The sequence below is a fragment of the Thunnus thynnus genome, chromosome 13, assembly GCF_963924715.1.
Source record: "Thunnus thynnus chromosome 13, fThuThy2.1, whole genome shotgun sequence".
Classification (NCBI taxonomy): domain Eukaryota; kingdom Metazoa; phylum Chordata; class Actinopteri; order Scombriformes; family Scombridae; genus Thunnus; species Thunnus thynnus.
Window position 1 is genome coordinate 30,322,048 of NC_089529.1, and position 17,008 is coordinate 30,339,055.

The 17,008-nt window shown below is 43.4% G+C and overlaps 1 protein-coding gene across 3 annotated transcripts in view; it reads right to left on the reverse strand.

The window, feature by feature from the left end:
* The window catches only part of nup98 (nucleoporin 98 and 96 precursor), a 31,347-nt gene that overhangs the window by 2,619 nt on the left and 11,720 nt on the right, over window positions 1–17,008 (reverse strand). For all 3 annotated transcript variants that reach the window (XM_067608987.1, XM_067608986.1, XM_067608984.1), the window contains 17 exons: window positions 15,553–15,666; window positions 15,311–15,449; window positions 14,900–15,077; window positions 14,000–14,167; window positions 9,813–10,052; window positions 9,583–9,715; window positions 8,593–8,852; window positions 7,219–7,400; window positions 6,026–6,297; window positions 5,665–5,940; window positions 5,075–5,232; window positions 4,668–4,808; window positions 4,371–4,528; window positions 3,906–4,127; window positions 1,854–2,095; window positions 1,272–1,426; window positions 197–308 (listed from right to left, as the gene is read on the reverse strand). In XM_067608987.1, the coding sequence (XP_067465088.1) occupies window positions 197–308; window positions 1,272–1,426; window positions 1,854–2,095; window positions 3,906–4,127; window positions 4,371–4,528; window positions 4,668–4,808; window positions 5,075–5,232; window positions 5,665–5,940; window positions 6,026–6,297; window positions 7,219–7,400; window positions 8,593–8,852; window positions 9,583–9,715; window positions 9,813–10,052; window positions 14,000–14,167; window positions 14,900–15,077; window positions 15,311–15,449; window positions 15,553–15,666 (3,150 nt within the window). The remainder of the gene's footprint in view (window positions 1–196; window positions 309–1,271; window positions 1,427–1,853; window positions 2,096–3,905; window positions 4,128–4,370; window positions 4,529–4,667; window positions 4,809–5,074; window positions 5,233–5,664; window positions 5,941–6,025; window positions 6,298–7,218; window positions 7,401–8,592; window positions 8,853–9,582; window positions 9,716–9,812; window positions 10,053–13,999; window positions 14,168–14,899; window positions 15,078–15,310; window positions 15,450–15,552; window positions 15,667–17,008) is intronic.

Consider the following 17,008-nt stretch of genomic DNA (forward strand, 5'->3'; position numbering starts at 1 on the left):
AGTTATGACATATTTTGAACGGTGAAGTTTGTGTACGGTTACACTTCTACTGCTGAGAAACCAGCTGACGGACTATCTGACCTCTCAGCTTCAACCTCAGCAGGTCCAACCTTCCTGTCTGCAGTTCCGTTCCTGATCTGTTTTTAATGAGGACAGATGTGTCAGTGAATCCAGCCGCGGACCGTCGTGCTCTTACCTGATTGGGCGAGGCGGTCTCTGGCGGTGCTGCAGGGCAGCAGCTCGATTCTGCTGCATAGAGACGTGACGTCGGTGTAAAGACGCTCCAGCTCGTAACCGGCGTTCTCCATCTGACGGAGGGAGGAAAACACTCAGAGTCACTTCACACACGTATACATCTAAAGTACTCTGGAACTAAACACTGTTTGTGTTTCCAGGTAGATCCTACAGATTAGACTCATGACGAATTAAAACATCAAACGTAACATTTACACACGAGGAAACAACAACACAGATGTGTCCTGTTGTTCTTTGTCTTTATGCAGCTGAATAAAAGCAGCGTTTGTCTCCAGTTAATCATCTGCTGAGTGTTTGATGGTTTTATTTCTGCTTTAGAACCAAACGACACAAAACAATCAGAAATTAACGTTTGTTTCTCTCATTCGCAGCTTTGCTCTCTCTACCGCCGCTCCCTCTCTTCATTCACTCTCTAGCTCGCCCGACCACCGCCGCTCTCTCTCCCTTTTTTAAAAAATGAGTCAGGAAGTCGACATCAAAGCTGAACTTCACTTTAAATGTTAACAAATGAAGACAAATGTCTTCCTCTCGTCCTGAATCGATACTGGAGCACGTCTTTGTTTTATGAATGAAGCCGTTCACAAGCTGAAGCAGCTGCTGTTTGTGTTTGACCAATCAGCTACAGTCATCCCTGCAAACCCCGCCCCCAAAAGGTCCTGTGCTTTTGGAAAATACTCCAAGTACTGTTTTTGGGGGGTAAAACAATCTCTCTGGAGCTGAACTTAGACTCTGGTCCCTCCAGTGGAAACCTCCAGTACTGTACTGGAGTATTTCCATTTCATGCTACTTTCAACTTCTACTCCAGTTCAGAGGGAAATATTGTAGATTTAACTCTTATGCATTTATTTGAAAACTGCTCTACATACAAAACATGATCTCTTTCTAAAACATTTCATAAAACCAACCAGGGCCATTCTGAGTACAAAACTTCTGAGCTTTAACTCAAAAAATGTTTTTTTATAGAGTATTTTGGTACTAAAGTTACAGATTTTGAATATGTTGGTAAACATATGAACCTGCTCGATGTCCTGCAGAGTCTTGATGACCCTGATGTAGTCCAGGTAAACCCTCCCTGCAGTGTCCCAGTCCTGGATGGTGGTGCTGTGTTCAGGGACCGCCAGTCCCTCCAGGAACTCCAGCAGGTAGTCGTGGTTGTCGTTGATGATGCAATCTACGGGAGGACGGAAGGGACACAATGAAAAGATTACAAAACCTGAAAAATGTTTGGCTTCTCTGAAAGATCAATAATATATCATAATAATAATAATAATAATAATAATAATACTACATTTAATTTGTACTGCAGTTTTCATTCATAGTGAAACTTAAAAGTGCTGCAGTATTAATAACATGATAAACATTTAATTTTTTTTAAAAAAAGGATTAAAATCAGATTAAGAAGAGAAGATTAATACCAAAAATCCAAATTAATCAGATTATAAAAAACTACTTTTGCAGGAGAAGCACTTGAGTTTTACCAGAAGTCACAAACAGCAACTTATTTGTGTTTTCTTGATTATTGTAAACTATGTTCAGCTCTGACACGTGAGGACATAAAATGTGTTAAAAACAGTTTAAACTGATCTGATTGTTTTTACCTGAGGCCAGGTGTTGGATCAGCAGCCGGTGACACTGGTTCCAGTATCCGGCTCGGTACAGGTGCAGCGCCTCCTGGTGTCGGTCGCCGTCGCGCCGTGCTCGGGTGGCCTTGGCCTCGTGGATCCACTGCTCCGGGATCAGCAGCCTCTCGGTCAGGAAGCGCTCCCTCCGGACCGACTCGTCCGTCTCCTGCAGGGGGCAGTGGAGCGTCAGCAGCTCCCTCACCGCTCGCTCCCGCTGACTGGAGACGCACAGAGGAAGATCGTTAACGTCACAGCTCTCAGTGTTTCCCCTGTAGTCGTACACGAGAACCCCCACCAGGCTAAAAAACATTATTGAAATGCCAAAAATAACGACTAATAACCATTCATTCAGAAATCAACAGCTGTTTCGAAACGTGAGACAACATCTGTGTCGTTGACATGGAAACTGCAGGTAGCGTAACTCCTTTTAAGGAATAGCGCAGTACGTGAGCGAGTGAGTGGTTGAGCGAGAGAGCGAGGAACAGGTTAACAGTAAGGCCGTAGTGAATCAGGCGGTGCAGCGTTCAGCCACAGGGTGGAGTGGAGGTGTGGAGGTGTGGAGGTGTGGAGGTGTGAGGGGGGGGGAGGGGTGTGAGCGTGTTTATTTGTCCTCCGGAACGTAACCACTGTGAAACAATCAGAAAATAACATTTTATTGATCTGATTCACCGGTTTTCTCGCTCCCTCTCTTCATTCACTCTCTAGCTCGCTCGACCACTGCTGCTGCTCTCTCTCTCTCTCGTTGGTGCTCTCGCTCTCTTTCTCTCATCTTTTTTAAAATGAAGTGGTTTGGCCTACCCCCCGCCAGGCCAAACCACTCAAACACTGCTTGTCTTAATCAGGAAGTTATAATATTCCAATATGCTGATGATACTGTAGTGGTTTTGTTAGGAAGAAGATCAGATGAGTCAGCTTATAGACGTCAGCTGTCGATAACCTTCAGCTCAACATCTGAAAACTAAAGATCACAGTCTTCAGGAGACACAGAAGAAACAGAAACTTTGTGAAACCAGTTAAAAACGTGAGAGTTTAAGTTTCTTGGGCACTAAAAATCTCTGCCGACTCCATTCGGACGATCCATCGATCCCTTACACTCAACACTTAGTCCTCTTCCCCCCTTTATATTCAAAGTATTTGTGTGGTGTCGTTCCCTCCTTTTCCTTTATTATTTTGGTATATTTCGTCATGAAATAAAGGGAACAGGTTGACACATGCACTGTACTGCACTGAAAAGCCCACTGAGATAGTCTGTGTGCATACTAACTTCCACACCAGGTGCTCAAGCTGTAAAGACTGATAATTACACCTTGAGGTGGACGGGCAGTCCACGCCTTTACTTTGAAGAGTTTACCAACTTTTATGTAAACAGTGTCACGGCTCTTGTCAATCAGATGTAATTGTCTTTTTAATATAGACGTCAGCTGTCGATAACCTTCAGCTCAACATCTGAAAACTAAAGATCACAGTCTTCAGGAGACACAGAAGAAACAGAAACTTTGTGAAACCAGTTAAAAATGTGAGAGTTTAAAGTTTCTTGGGCACTAAAAATCTCACAGTTTGGTTTTGGTCGTCTGACTTCTGCTGAATCAGACTGCATGAAGGATTTCTGATCCCTGTTCTTGTTCTTGTAACGTTTACTTGACAGGAGGAATAAAACTTTAACTTCAGGGCTGCAACTAACAATTATTCTCATTATCGAAAAATCTCTCAATTATTTTCTCAGTTAATCGATCACTTGTTTGCTCTATAAAACGTCAGAATCACTGCATCCTAAAGCCAAACATGACGTCCTCAAATGTCTTGTTTTGTCCACAAAGATAATCAGTTTACTGTCACAGAGACTAAAGAAACCTGAAAATATTCACATCTGAGAAGCAGAGAGACAATTTTCAACAAACAAACAAACAAAAAGACTCAAAATTAATCAACTATCAAGGCAACTAATCGATAAACTGTTGCAGCTGTAGTTAACTTCACTGTCATGTTTTCTTTTAGTGTCTATAACAGAATAAGGGGAGATCAACGTACGTGTGGTCGGGGATGTGCAGCAGGATGAAGACGGCCAGGTGCCAGAGGCCGGCGCTCTCCAGCTGAGCGGCGTAGCTGGCGTGGAGGAGTCCCTGCCCCGAGACGCTCAGGTGGCTGTAATGCAGCGCCTGCAGGACGCCCCACAGGTGCCAGCTGAGACGGTAATCCAGACGCTCCCAGGTGACCGTCAGAGGGTCCAACAGCTGCTCTAGCCTGTAGTGTCTGCAGGAAAACACAGAGAGAGAGAGAGACGACTTGTTTCCATGTTCTGACGCTGGAAAAACAGTCAGGATTTATAAAAGTGGAACTGAGAATCTAAATGTGATGTTGTACAGATGTGTATTGACCAGACACGTTATCGAAATAGAGCTACAACGCCCGGTGGAATCCCGGGGTAAGTTGAACATCAGCAGATGAAGGTTTTAAAGTTCAGTTCAGGTGCAGGTTGTAGTTCCTGATGTTTACCTGTCGCTGTAGAGTTTGAGCAGGTGGAAGCAGAGGTCGTACAGCTGCCGTTTAGACTCTTCCTCCTCCTCCTCCTCCTCCTCGTCCATGTCTGGCTGCTCCGCCTCCAGGTACGGAGGCAGGGGGGCGCAGGCGTACCTCCCGCCCTCACACGAGCCCTGCAGGACGGAGAGGACGACGATGATCAGTGGACGACAGCAGCCGGATGTTTTCAGTGAAACGTAACCCGCGTTTTAGATGAACTAAACACCTTCACGTATAAATATCGTGACCACAGAGCGGCAGGTAGCGGCTCACCTGGAAGGCGACTTCGTATTTGGTGAGTGCGTCGGCCACGGAGGCGGTGGGAGGCAACATGAACCAGAGGTGGACCGCCACACAACGCTTCCAGTCCAACTCTGAGCACACGTTCACCACAGAGTCAGACGACTGCCACACCTGCAGGGACGGACAGGAAACACCGTCAGCATCGAACTACAGACGCTAAACAACACGCAGACACACTTTAAACATCATTTACTGTCTAGAAGCTACAAAACAGACTCTGTAACAAGCCTCAGGTAGATTAAATGCCCCACTGATGAAGGAAAACGTTATACTTTGGATTATTATTATGGTCAAGCATTTATCATCTTTTATCTCTTTGGTGAATCTCTCCAGTTCAGATTTTCTCAAACTCAGGAAACAAATCGAACGTGTCGTACAGGTTTCCCGGCGAGCAGCGTGAAGATGCGCAGTCGTTCCTCAGGCAGGTAGCTGTCGGACTGCATGCGGTTCCAGTCGGCGAGCTGAAGGGCCAGAAGGTCCCGGCTGTACTGAGAACCCATCGCCTGAGACAGCAGCAGGGACAGACGGTGGTCTCCTGAGGACAAACAGCTGGATGTTAGCAGTGATGTCAGCATTAGTATGAAGATATTTACCAAACAGACGCTCTCTACATACCACAATAACTGCTCCAGAGGAGTTTTAAAAGCACGACTGTGACTTCAAACAGATTCAGTGTAACGCAGGACGACTGCAGCTGCTTTATTACAGGGCTGATGTTGACGAGCAAGCGAGTAATTAATCGTTGCATCTGGACTTTTCAGAGTCTAGTTTGACATTTTCCCTGATGAAGTTTTTAAATTTAGAACAAACTTCTTCAGACCAACTTCAGACCAGCTTTGAAGAAACGACGTTCAGGATGAAAACTATTTGTTCTTTGTGTTTTGCATAAAGAATCAACTCTGACTCGTGTCTTCCTGTCTGCAGTGTTTCCATATTTCTGATACTATCATCATAGTCGCCTCCTCACCTTCCTTCTGTGCGAGCCGACACGCCTCACTGATGCGGTTTCCCGTCAGGTAGCTGAAGATGGCCTCGGTGTGGCGTCCTTTCCCTGCCTGAGCCACCTCCTCCTCCACCCTGTAGGTGGCGCCGCGGGACAGCCAGGCTGAGAAGGTCCGCCTCCTCTCCAGCTGCTGCTGATACTCGCTGGGCGTCTCCATGTCTGGCTCCTGGTCTGCAGGGCCCAACCGGCCCCACAGGGCCTCACACAGGGTCCAGACCTCGGCCCAGTAACCCAGCAGGGCTGAAGGAGAGAGAGAGAGAGAGAGAGAGTTATGAAACATAAAACATCACTCAACCCTACGTAGATACTTCAGCTGGTTACTTACGGTCCGCGTCGCCCTGCTTGTCGCTCAGCTCCATGATCCACTCGGCGTACTCGTGCAGCGCCGCCACGCCGGGCTCCGGTTGGACCAGAGGGCAGGCGGAGGCGTCTGTGGTGCTGACGGTGCTGTGCTTGAGGCAGATCTCCAGGGGACGCTGCAGCACCACCTGGCTCTCCTCCTCCTCCTCCTCTTCCTCTTCTTCACTGATCTTCCCTCCCGGAGGCTCCAGACCCTCCAGCTGCTCCAACACCACCTTATAGGGGCTTTCTGTCAGTCTGCAGGACAGAACATCAACAGTCTGTTTTATATGTGAACCAGACTGATGGCTGCTTTGTTGCACCAGTAACCACATCGAAGTGATGTCACAGTGAACATTTACATCACTGCAACAAGTTGAGATGTTAAGTTGGTCTTTAAGCCCAGTTTACACTTTCTGCAACTTTCATCATCTGCCTCCGTCGTCGAGGGTCCAGACTGATGATCAGCATTATATTTTATTCACACTTCACTCTGCAACAGCTGAGCAAGCAAAGTTTATTTATATAACACCTTTCACAAACACCAGTTACAAAGTGCTTCACAGTCAAAGAAATAAAATAAAATAAAATCAGAATAAAGAAAAGCAAAGACATCAGATAAAATACACAAGTAGAGCAGATAAAATGGACAAGTTAATATAAAATAGCACATACTACCCAAATGCCTGTCTGAACAAATGTGTGTTTAGCTGCTTTTTCAGGGAGTCTACATTATCCTACGCTAACCCCCCTAACCCCTAACGCTAAGGGTTAGCATTAGGGGTTAGGGGTTGGTCACTAATGTACTGTGGAGCCATGTAGGGCTCTATAATTGAGCACCAGAATTTTAAAATGAATTCAAAAATTTACTGGACGCCAGTGCAGTGAGGTTAAAATAAAGGTTGTATGTGACCATCTGCAGCAGCAGCGTTTTGGACAGTATGTAAACATTGTACGGAAGATTTATTAAGACAAGTAACAGCTGAGTGACCATCATTAAACATGATGAACATCCTCTAAAACTCGTCTGTTCATGTGCAAAAGATCCTGAGTGACAAGGACTGAACATGAAGAATTTTCAGTCTACGAGGGAAAATCGATGTAATCTAAGTTTTAAAAATGTTGATAACTTTCAAACACTCATCTATGTGTGTGTGTGTGTGTGTGTGTGTGTCTTACGGTTTGCTCCTGGCAGGTTTCGGCAGGAAGCTGAAGTCGGTCTTGTTGGTCAGTTCTTGGTCGAGCTGTTTGGACGGCGGTGAGCTCAGCCGGTGGCCGCAGTGCGCCAGCGTCCAGCCGGGACCCCACCCCACCCGAAACGATCGACCAGCAAACAGCCCCGCGTCCATCAGCAACCCTCCCTGCAGAAACAACAACAACACACAGTTATTATTATAGTGGAGAAAAGGTCCTGTGAGGAAACAGCAGCTTCATAAACTATAAAGTAAACAGACAAGTGGTGACTCTTCCAAAACAGGAAGAAACCAACATTTATATGACAAACCTGTTGAACCGAATGATTTAACCATCACTTGCAAACAGAATTAATTATTTCTGCTTGAATCTGAAGGTTAAATGTACTTTTCTCAAAGAAAGAAGAAGTTTCACATGAAGGCTTTTATTGTTCACCAGATGTTTTAAGTTCCTTTTGGATCTGATGACAATTTCACATGTTGCTCTCATGTCTGAATAAACCTTTAGTTACAAGTCGGGAGTCAAACTGAAACACAAATCTGAACTGAAGTCTGTCAGATGAACACAAAGAGTCAAACATGTTTCACTTCAACACATTTATAATCTCCAGCTTCATCTCTGACGCATAAAGAAAGTCTAATCAGTTTAATAAACTATGAAACGCTCTCGTATCAGATCAGTCTATAAAAACTATGAGCATGTGGGACCATCTGTGTAGGTCTGTTAGCCGCTAACTTCCTGTTAGCGCTCCGCTAACTTATACGGGTATAAAATGATTCAATCGTGCGTCTCTTCTAGACTTTCCAAATGTTATCACACCGAATGGATTAAATTTTGATAGTGAAACGAGTCATTTCGAAGGGGTTGATGCTCAAAATAATGTATCCACCGTTTTACAGCCGCAGCAGTAGTGACGGAGCAGACTACTGCAGCCAGGAGGCACAAGCATCCGTCGGCAGGGTTTGTGTAATTACTCTCGCTGCCAGAAGGGAGAGACGCTCATTCATTTCTTCAACTGCAAAATAAGTTTGAAAATCTATCAGTGACGCAGCCTGAGAGACAAGATAGACTCTAACTGTCTGAATAAAACTGTGAGGAACATTAACGTAAACGTTTCCTCTGTTTGAAATGTTACGTCTGAAAAAATTTCCTTTAAAATATTAGTTATATATTTTTAAGTCAACTTCAAAAGCTTAAAAAAATAAAATATGATCAATGCAGGTTTCTGCCAACATCGTTAACTGACGAATAATAATTAGTCTCTTTCTCTCTGCTGGATGTGTTGGTTTGTGTCGTTGTTCTATAAAACTCATTCAGACGTTACATGTGTATAAAATAAACCGTGTTGAGGGTACCAACCTTCCCCTGCGTGACCGACTCTTTGAGGGGGACGGGGCCGCCCAGCCGTCGGACCCCCACCGTCCTGATGGCGGGCTCCGGAGGCCGAGAAGGCAGCAGGAAGGAGGAGGGGCTGGGCCCCGCCCAGTGTAACGACCGGGAGGATTCGACCGCTGCCGGAGATGCCCCCGACAGAGGAGCAGGAAGAGAAGGGCGGGGAGAGTCTGACAGCTGAGAGAGGAGGAGGCCCGAGGTAAAACGAGCCTGAAGGAGACCACCGACTGGAGAGAGAGAGAGGAGATGAAAAGATCAACAAGACAAAAAACAACAAGAAATCAGCTGATAGTAGCTTCTGTATTAAGACTCTTCCACCATCAGGCATGTAATCCAGTCCAGCATGTTTCTCCTCAATCTAACACACCTGATTCTAATTATTAACTCGTTATCAAGCAGCTGAAGCTTGATAACGAGTTAATAATTAGAATCAGGTGACCTCTGATTGAGTCTATATGACAACATGAATTCAAACATTTGTCTTTGTTTACTATAATAAAACTACAATAAAACTATGAAAAAACAATGTTATTACCAGTAGGCCCAGAACTGACTCAAAACTGAATATATATACATATAAATGTATCAATATGAACACACTGAACACAGTATTGATACAGTTAAAATGAACCACTTCTGCTGAATCTAACCCAATGTTAACCTTTACTACGACAGTGTTCAGACTGTAGTCGGGAGGCACAGAGGAGACTTTGTGTTCTGATTCAGAGCTGAAGTTGTCACTAACTCGCCTTCACTTTAATCAGCAGGTGCAAAACACAGGAACTTGGTTTAGATGTCGGGGATTTGTAGCATTTATTCACTGACAAACAGCCTAAACTGAACACACGCTGCTCGGCTACGTTAGCAGCTTTACTGCTAACTTCATACCGTCTGCTCCGGCCGCCAGCATCACCCTCACACACACACACGCTAAAAACACAAGTGGAGGTTTCCTACCGGAGGGTCGGCTCTGAGCTCCCGGCAGGATGAGGCGAGGGGACGAGACGTCAGCAGGGACCTTCATCGCTCCATGGTCGTGGAACATGTCGCTCTCCTCCTCATCCTCAGCAAACAGAGACGCCTTCATAATCTGACAACACCAGGAAGGAAACGGTTTTATATTGTGGCGGCGGTGGTCTGATGGAGTGACGTACTTCCTGTCTGGGGGCGGAGACTCTTGACTCTACCTGCAGGGTGTGAGGGTTGATCCCCAGCGAGGACGCTATGTGGCTGGACGCAGAGACGGCGTCGTGCTCCGCGGAGATCAAACCTCCGAGCTTCCCGGCCGTCGTGTCCATGTCTCCCACCAGCAGGTCGCCGTCCTCCTCTCCTCCCAGCGTGCTCTCTGTCGGGAAGCTCTGGGTGATGTCAGCCATGTCGCTGTCCAACTCCGCCACGCCGCCTGGAAGATCCACGACGACGGTGGACTGAAGACACACACAGATGAAGAAGAGAGTGTTACAGTACAAATAAGACACATTCTTCTTCCTCATCAAAACCTGGCGCCTACATTACCCACAATGCAACTCAAGCTCTGACAGTTTGGTCTGAGATTGTGGTGTGTTATGCTAGTAGCAGCTAATGTAGCCTGGAGCTGTTAGCCTCCAGCAGAGACGAGGAGCTACAGACGTCTGCTAACTCTAACTGATGCCTCAACTGATGCCGACTCAAGTGACATCATCAGTGACATCATCAGCTCCCTAAAAAGGATTTATACTACTTTTTACACCTGAAAACACACTTATGTGTAGTGGTGGAAAGAAACTAAGTACATTTACTCCAGTACAGTTTTGAGGTATTTGTACTTTACTTGTGTATTTCCATGTGATGCTACTTTCTACATTTCAGAGGGAAATATTGTACTTTCTACTCCATTACATTTATTTGACAGCTTTAGTTACTTTTCAGATGAAGATTTGACACAATGGATAATATAACAAGCTTTTAAAATACAACACATTGTTAAAGATGAAACCAGTGGTTTCCAACCTTTTTGTCTTTTGACGTCTTACAAAAAGCAGTGTGTAGTCGGGGTCACATTTCACATGTCTATGAGTTGTTAACAGCTCCACCAAATAGTGATTTTTCCCTCTAAACTTCTCACATGCTTTCATTTCAATAAATGTTCAAATGATCCAATATTTCAGCAAAAATCAATCTTATAAAACTTATGTACTTTTACTATAGTATCATTTTTCATGCAGGACTTTTACTTGTAGTGGAGTATTTTTACATTGTGGTACTTTTACTCGAGTAAAGGATGTGAATATTTCCATCACTGCTGAGGTGGACTGATCACAAACAGACAAACATAAACCTGCGTTGGTTGATCAGTTTGTTCAATGACATCAATAATTTACTACTTTCTTTGTTTTTTGCCTTTATAAATTCTTTCTGGCCTTCTTTTTTTGGGTTTAGGAACAAACAGAGTCAAAGGTCAGTGTGTTGAACCCAAATAAATGACTTGAATTTGGTCAAATATTACATTTAATTGAATTTAATGAATAAAATCTCAAATATCTGAGTTTTATTATCTTACAGCTAAAAGTTCCAGCTAAGAGTTTCCTTTGAAGACCTTTAAATATATATTTATAGATATATTTTATATTTTGGATACTATGGATTTTATAAACTGAATAACAAATTTTATGCAAAACAAAATACTATAATCGGCAAACAAATCATTACATAATTCTACATAGAGGCAACTTAATTTCTACAGAGTCCCGGTGGTACAGAGCTCCAGATCCAGTGTGATCATTTAATAAGTTTTAATGGTTCAAATGTCATATTAAATGTTGTGTGTGTGTTCTGGTCCTTTAACAGTCAGAATCTGTCAGATGAGTTGATGTGTTTTTGTTCTCAAACTGAATCTAAATTCCATTTTCATGTATAAACTTTTATTTAGTTGTATATTTCATCATGTATGAGGATGTACGGGTAACTCATAAACATTTAATTATGATTATTACACCAGCAGATCAGAATGATTCATTAATAACCTGCAAGTTCTCTTTTAAATTATAATTACATCAACATTTCATTACAGATCAAAGTCAGTCATTGGATCTGAAAATGAGTTTTATATTTATGGTTAGTCTGGATCAGCTACCTGTCAACAGACTGCACTAGAATAGCTTAATGTTTAAGGGCTTGTTGCTATGACAACAGTTCAGATCAATTTTAAGCTTCAAAAAATCCAGAAACACACACACACACTCACACACACACTAATTTACTCACACTGACACTCACACTCTCACTCAGTCAGTCAGTCACAACAACCTGGTCCATTCACATTAATATCAATAAACAATAATCGACATATTTATTAAAACTGTGAAAGATGAGAAATATGGAGTCAAACTTCCTTCAGAGGAATCAGAAGCTGTAACGTCTGTTTCTACTCAGACACTGAATAAAGTCTGAGACTCATTTTGGCACCAACAATAAAAACTATTCAGACAAATATAAAATATATAGAAACATAACGGACATGATGCTGATGCTCAAACATGAGGTTTTATCAGCAGTTTGAATCATGAATCAACTGGTTTAGCAGCGTTTAAGTTGCTCTTTATACAAACTGAAGACAAAAAGGTTCAAATTCAATTAACTTTATTAGTTTGACTTTCATTATTCGCAGAATGAAGTTTAATACAACGTGTGTCACACATGTTTAAAGCAGGTCAGAGTTTAACATGTTTCCCTGCTCCAACTTTTAACTTCATATCAAAACACAAGAAACTCATAAACAATAATAATAATAATAATAATAATAATAAACATACTTTATATTCTTTGTGTGAAACATTGAAGAACAAAACACAAACTGTATCAACACGTCCTACATGTTGTATCCTCAGACTGACGTCAAACACCGAGACGTGTGTGAGTGTGTGTGTGTGTGTGTGTGTGTGTGTGTGTGTGTGTGTGTGTGTGTGTGTGTGTGTGAGTGTGTGTGTGTGTGTGTGTGTGTGTGAGTGTGTGTGAGTGTGTGTGTGCGTGTTAAAGCAGTATTCAGGTTCTTTTGGGACATTTCCTGTTTGGTATGTTCATTCAGCAGAGATGCAGAACAAGAACACTACTGAGAGATAATAAAGTATTTTAGTGTAATTTAACTTCTGATAAAAACACACTGTTGATATGTGTGTGTGTTGATATGTGTGTGTGTTGATATGTGTGTGTGTTGATATGTGTGTGTGTGTTGATATGTGTGTGTGTGTTGATATGTGTGTGTGTGTTGATATGTGTGTGTGTTGATATGTGTGTGTGTGTTGATATGTGTGTGTGTTGATATGTGTGTGTGTGTGTTGATATGTGTGTGTGTGTTGATATGTGTGTGTGTGTTGATATGTGTGTGTGTGTTGATATGTGTGTGTTGGCACCAACACGAGGTCGGATATGGAGATAAAACTCAAACCAGCTCTATAAACACACATGTATATTCAGAGGAAACCATCATCATCATCATCATCATCAACTGTCACATTTACCTCTTTAATGATTTCTTATCAAACACACGTCAACGAGACTTCCTGTTCTCACACAGAAGCTTTTATTAATCATTCGTACATCGTGGTTTATGTCCGACTAATTTAATGAAGTTAAAACATCGGTTTGTTTGCCTACAAGTGAAAAATGTGATGTTTAACATCTATTATAGAGCTGCAACAGTGTTTTAGGATGAAACTCAGTCACTGCTGATAAACAACTGAACAACTTCAACACAGCATCTTCCTCTCTACCCGCTCATCCTCATCTTCATCCTTCAACTTTCACTGATTATCACTAAATATTTGTATATTTGTGTCGTTTAGGTTCCTGGAAGCTTTATTACTTTGCTGAATGTTTAAATTTTAAAAAAAGGTGCAACATGAACGCAGAGAAAGTCATCAAGAATGAACCAGAACTCAACAAATATCAGCCAAGATATTGATTATTTACTCCGATATCGATGTATCGGCCTCTAACTCTGCGCTAATGAGCCACATGTCCACGTCTCTGCACACTGCTCTCACGTCAACAACGTCAAACGAAGACCAGCGACCACATTTACAATCTCAGATCTCTGTGAAAACATTCGATATTTCTCATTATTTAAAGGCTACACTCAATAATCAATAAAAAAAAAAAAAAACGGATCATAACCACAAATCAACTCCAGCGATATATATAAACACTTCAGAGGCTTTTCCACCCTGACAAGAATAAATATTTGGTGGAAAACTTTTACACCGTCACTCAGAACACTCAGAGCGACGAGGAAACTGAATCTACTGAACTGTTTTAAAAGTGACGCGCTACCAGCGAACAGACAGGTGTGTCAGTGAGGATGAGGAGGATGAGTGTAGATGGGCGCAGGCGGCTCTACCTGGGCCTGTGGCGCCATCTGCTGCTGCTGCTGCTGCTGCTGGGAGGGAGGAAGTTGCTGCTGCAGCATCGTCGTCGTCATCGTCTTCAGCTTCTTGGGGTCGGCTTTGAGCGGGACGTCGTCTTCCTCGTCCGAGTCCTGGAGTCCGTATTTGGAGAAATGGGCCACCTGGGAGAGGAAGGAGGAGTCAGATACACCTGAGCAAACATCACAGCACAGAGCTGGAAACTGATCTGTGGACCAGATCAGACCAGGTCCACGTTATAGTCTAATATAGTCGATATGTGGATCTGAGCATGCTCAGTATCAGCTCTGATCACATGGCAGGTTTTCACTTCCGTTATAAAGACTTAGTTAGTGTTTTTTCTAGGCTTGTACTCTGCTGGTCGGTTAGTTGGTCGATCATCTGACTAAATTCTCATTGGTTGAATAATCTCCGTGTTATTTTCATAAGGAGAAAAGTGCTACATCAACAGCTTTCCAGGATTAATCCATTATTTCCTGCGGCGGGAGGGACAGACTAACAAATTACCTGTGAAAACAACGGGGGTGTTTTGAAAACACCCCCGTTGTTTTCACAACTTTGAACTCGCCCAACCTGATGGAGCCTGCTGGGTCTAACTGTACTCAACGGTTACTGAACGTTTACTGAATCTGTGTTTCTCCATAATGACACAACGAGAACCCCCGCTAAAAAGTCACGTCTGTTGTCTTGTCAAATGCTGGAACAGTGAAGGAGGTTAGCTCCAAAGTTAGCAACGATGGGTTAGCCTAGCCTGAAGATGCTAAACAGAGAAATACAGAACAGAGAAACTATTCTCTGTTTTTAGCTTCTTAGCTTAGCTTCTTGTTTGTTTGATCTGATTTAAAGCAGCTGAGGTTGATTCCTCTCAAACTGACCTCGAACACCCAGGATCCGGTCTCGGTTCTGTACTCCAGGAAGCGAGCTCCCTGTTTGCGGGAGGCTTTCTCCAGCCGGCCCTCGTAGTTCATGTCTGTCAGACGCTCGGGGCTCCTGATCTGAGTGCAGGTCGTCTTGTCGTTCGGCCAAACGCCGTCCAGAGTGACCTCCGCCCGCCTACAACCGTACAGAGAGAGAGACGGGGTCAGGTTAGCTACCAGGACTGGATCTGCACTACAACAACCTGCTCAACAGTCACCAACACCTGTTTCACCATCAAACCGGCCGAAGTATGAAGGTATGACAGAAAACTTTTTCTTTAACAGATAACGATCAACATTTCAGCAAACAACCTTCTTCCACCTGCAGATATTCTGCTGACAGTCCACCGTTCACTTCCTGTCACTCACCTGTTTAGCCCCTCCCCCTCCGGCGGCTTGTTTTTGTCATCCGGGTACACGATGACCTCTTTGCGTCTGAAGTGGACGATCTCGTCGAGGTTCAGTCCCGTCACGTTCACCTCGCCGGGGAAGAAGATGGAGCCGTAGCCTGTGAGGGGCCAATCAGAACAGAGCGGTGAGGACGTCCGTCCAATCAGAGCTCACGTGCTTTACGAGGCTTTTAAACTGAAGTAAGCGAGTGATGATGTTACCTTTCCTGCCAACGGAGAAGTTCTCCACCACACACTCCCCGTTTTCATCCACCATCTCGGCCAGTTCCTCCATGGAGGGGATGGTGTAATAACCAACACGGTTCAGAACGATGCCTGGACAACAGCAAACACAACGAAACTCAAAGATTATCTTCTGTTGGTCCAGTGAACAAACTCTTAATGTGTCTGTAGAAATCTGGATCTTTAAGTTGACTTTGGCAGGTCGACACAGCTGCTTAGAAACATTCATGAATGTAATTTTAATCTGTTAGTATGACTTTTATCTGAACCTATGTATTTCACTGATTTTGGATGTTGGACAGATGACCTAAATATTCCATAATTTGCATGTCATTTTAGGTAGTATGATATAGCCCTTCTTGGGGGGACCTTTAAATACAAATAATGGGTTTATGGTCAAGTTTGGAACTGTTCCAGATGTGGTATGTTGTGACACATAATATGTGGTGAGGTAGCTGTCAATTACTTGATTGGATGGCTCCCTACTGACCTAGTGCCCATGGAAAACCTATGTTATTCAAGTGATAAGATACAGATGTGTAACCCCATATAAGCTATGCACCGACAGGGGTACGGTGCCCAGACCATCTTTGTACATGGAATGGACCCGATGGCCATCGTCTAATAAACGTCTTCAAAATAAGAACTTCGCCAGCTCTTCCTTTGAACGATATCATCACACATCCTTCCTTTCATAATCTAAAAACTATTTGATTTGGATCATGTTTTGTCTTTAAGACGCTCAAACAACCTGAAGCTCTGTGCACACTGGTCTGTGTTTGTCAGGGACCAGCTCACAATCAACCGTCTTTGACTCATAATATTTGTAATGAAGACTTTGAAGGAATTTAATAAAAAGTGTCTTGAGTTATGGCCAAAAACATGTTTTGTGAGGTCACAGTGACCTTGACCTTTGACCACCGAATTCTAATCAGTGCATTCTTGAGTCCAAGTGGACGTTTGTGCCAAATTTGAAGAAATTCCTTCCAGGCGTTCCTGAGATATCAAGTTAACGAGATGGAACGGACAGACGGACAACCCCAAACACAACACGGCTGTCGCTGTCACGGAGGCATTTTAAAAAAAAAAACTCAACTGTACAATTTAAAACTTCTCTGAAAACAGGTTGAATCTGGTCACAGAGAGATCGACAAAGGTCCTGTTTACACCTGCTATTAACATCCGTCTCTACTGCTTTATTCATGTCTTTAGGTCTCACATAGCTCTGGTATGAAATGAATATTGTTTAACTACTTGTTTTAGTCAAAGGAGAGAAAAACCTTCTATGAACACCTCGTCAGTTCACCAGCCCGTCAAACTAAAGTAAACACAAAGGCTCTGTTTACACCTGGTATCTCAGGTGATCCGATCACTAGTGGACAGCTGTGAATACAGGTGTAAACGCACCCAAGACGCATTGAGGACAGAATGAGAT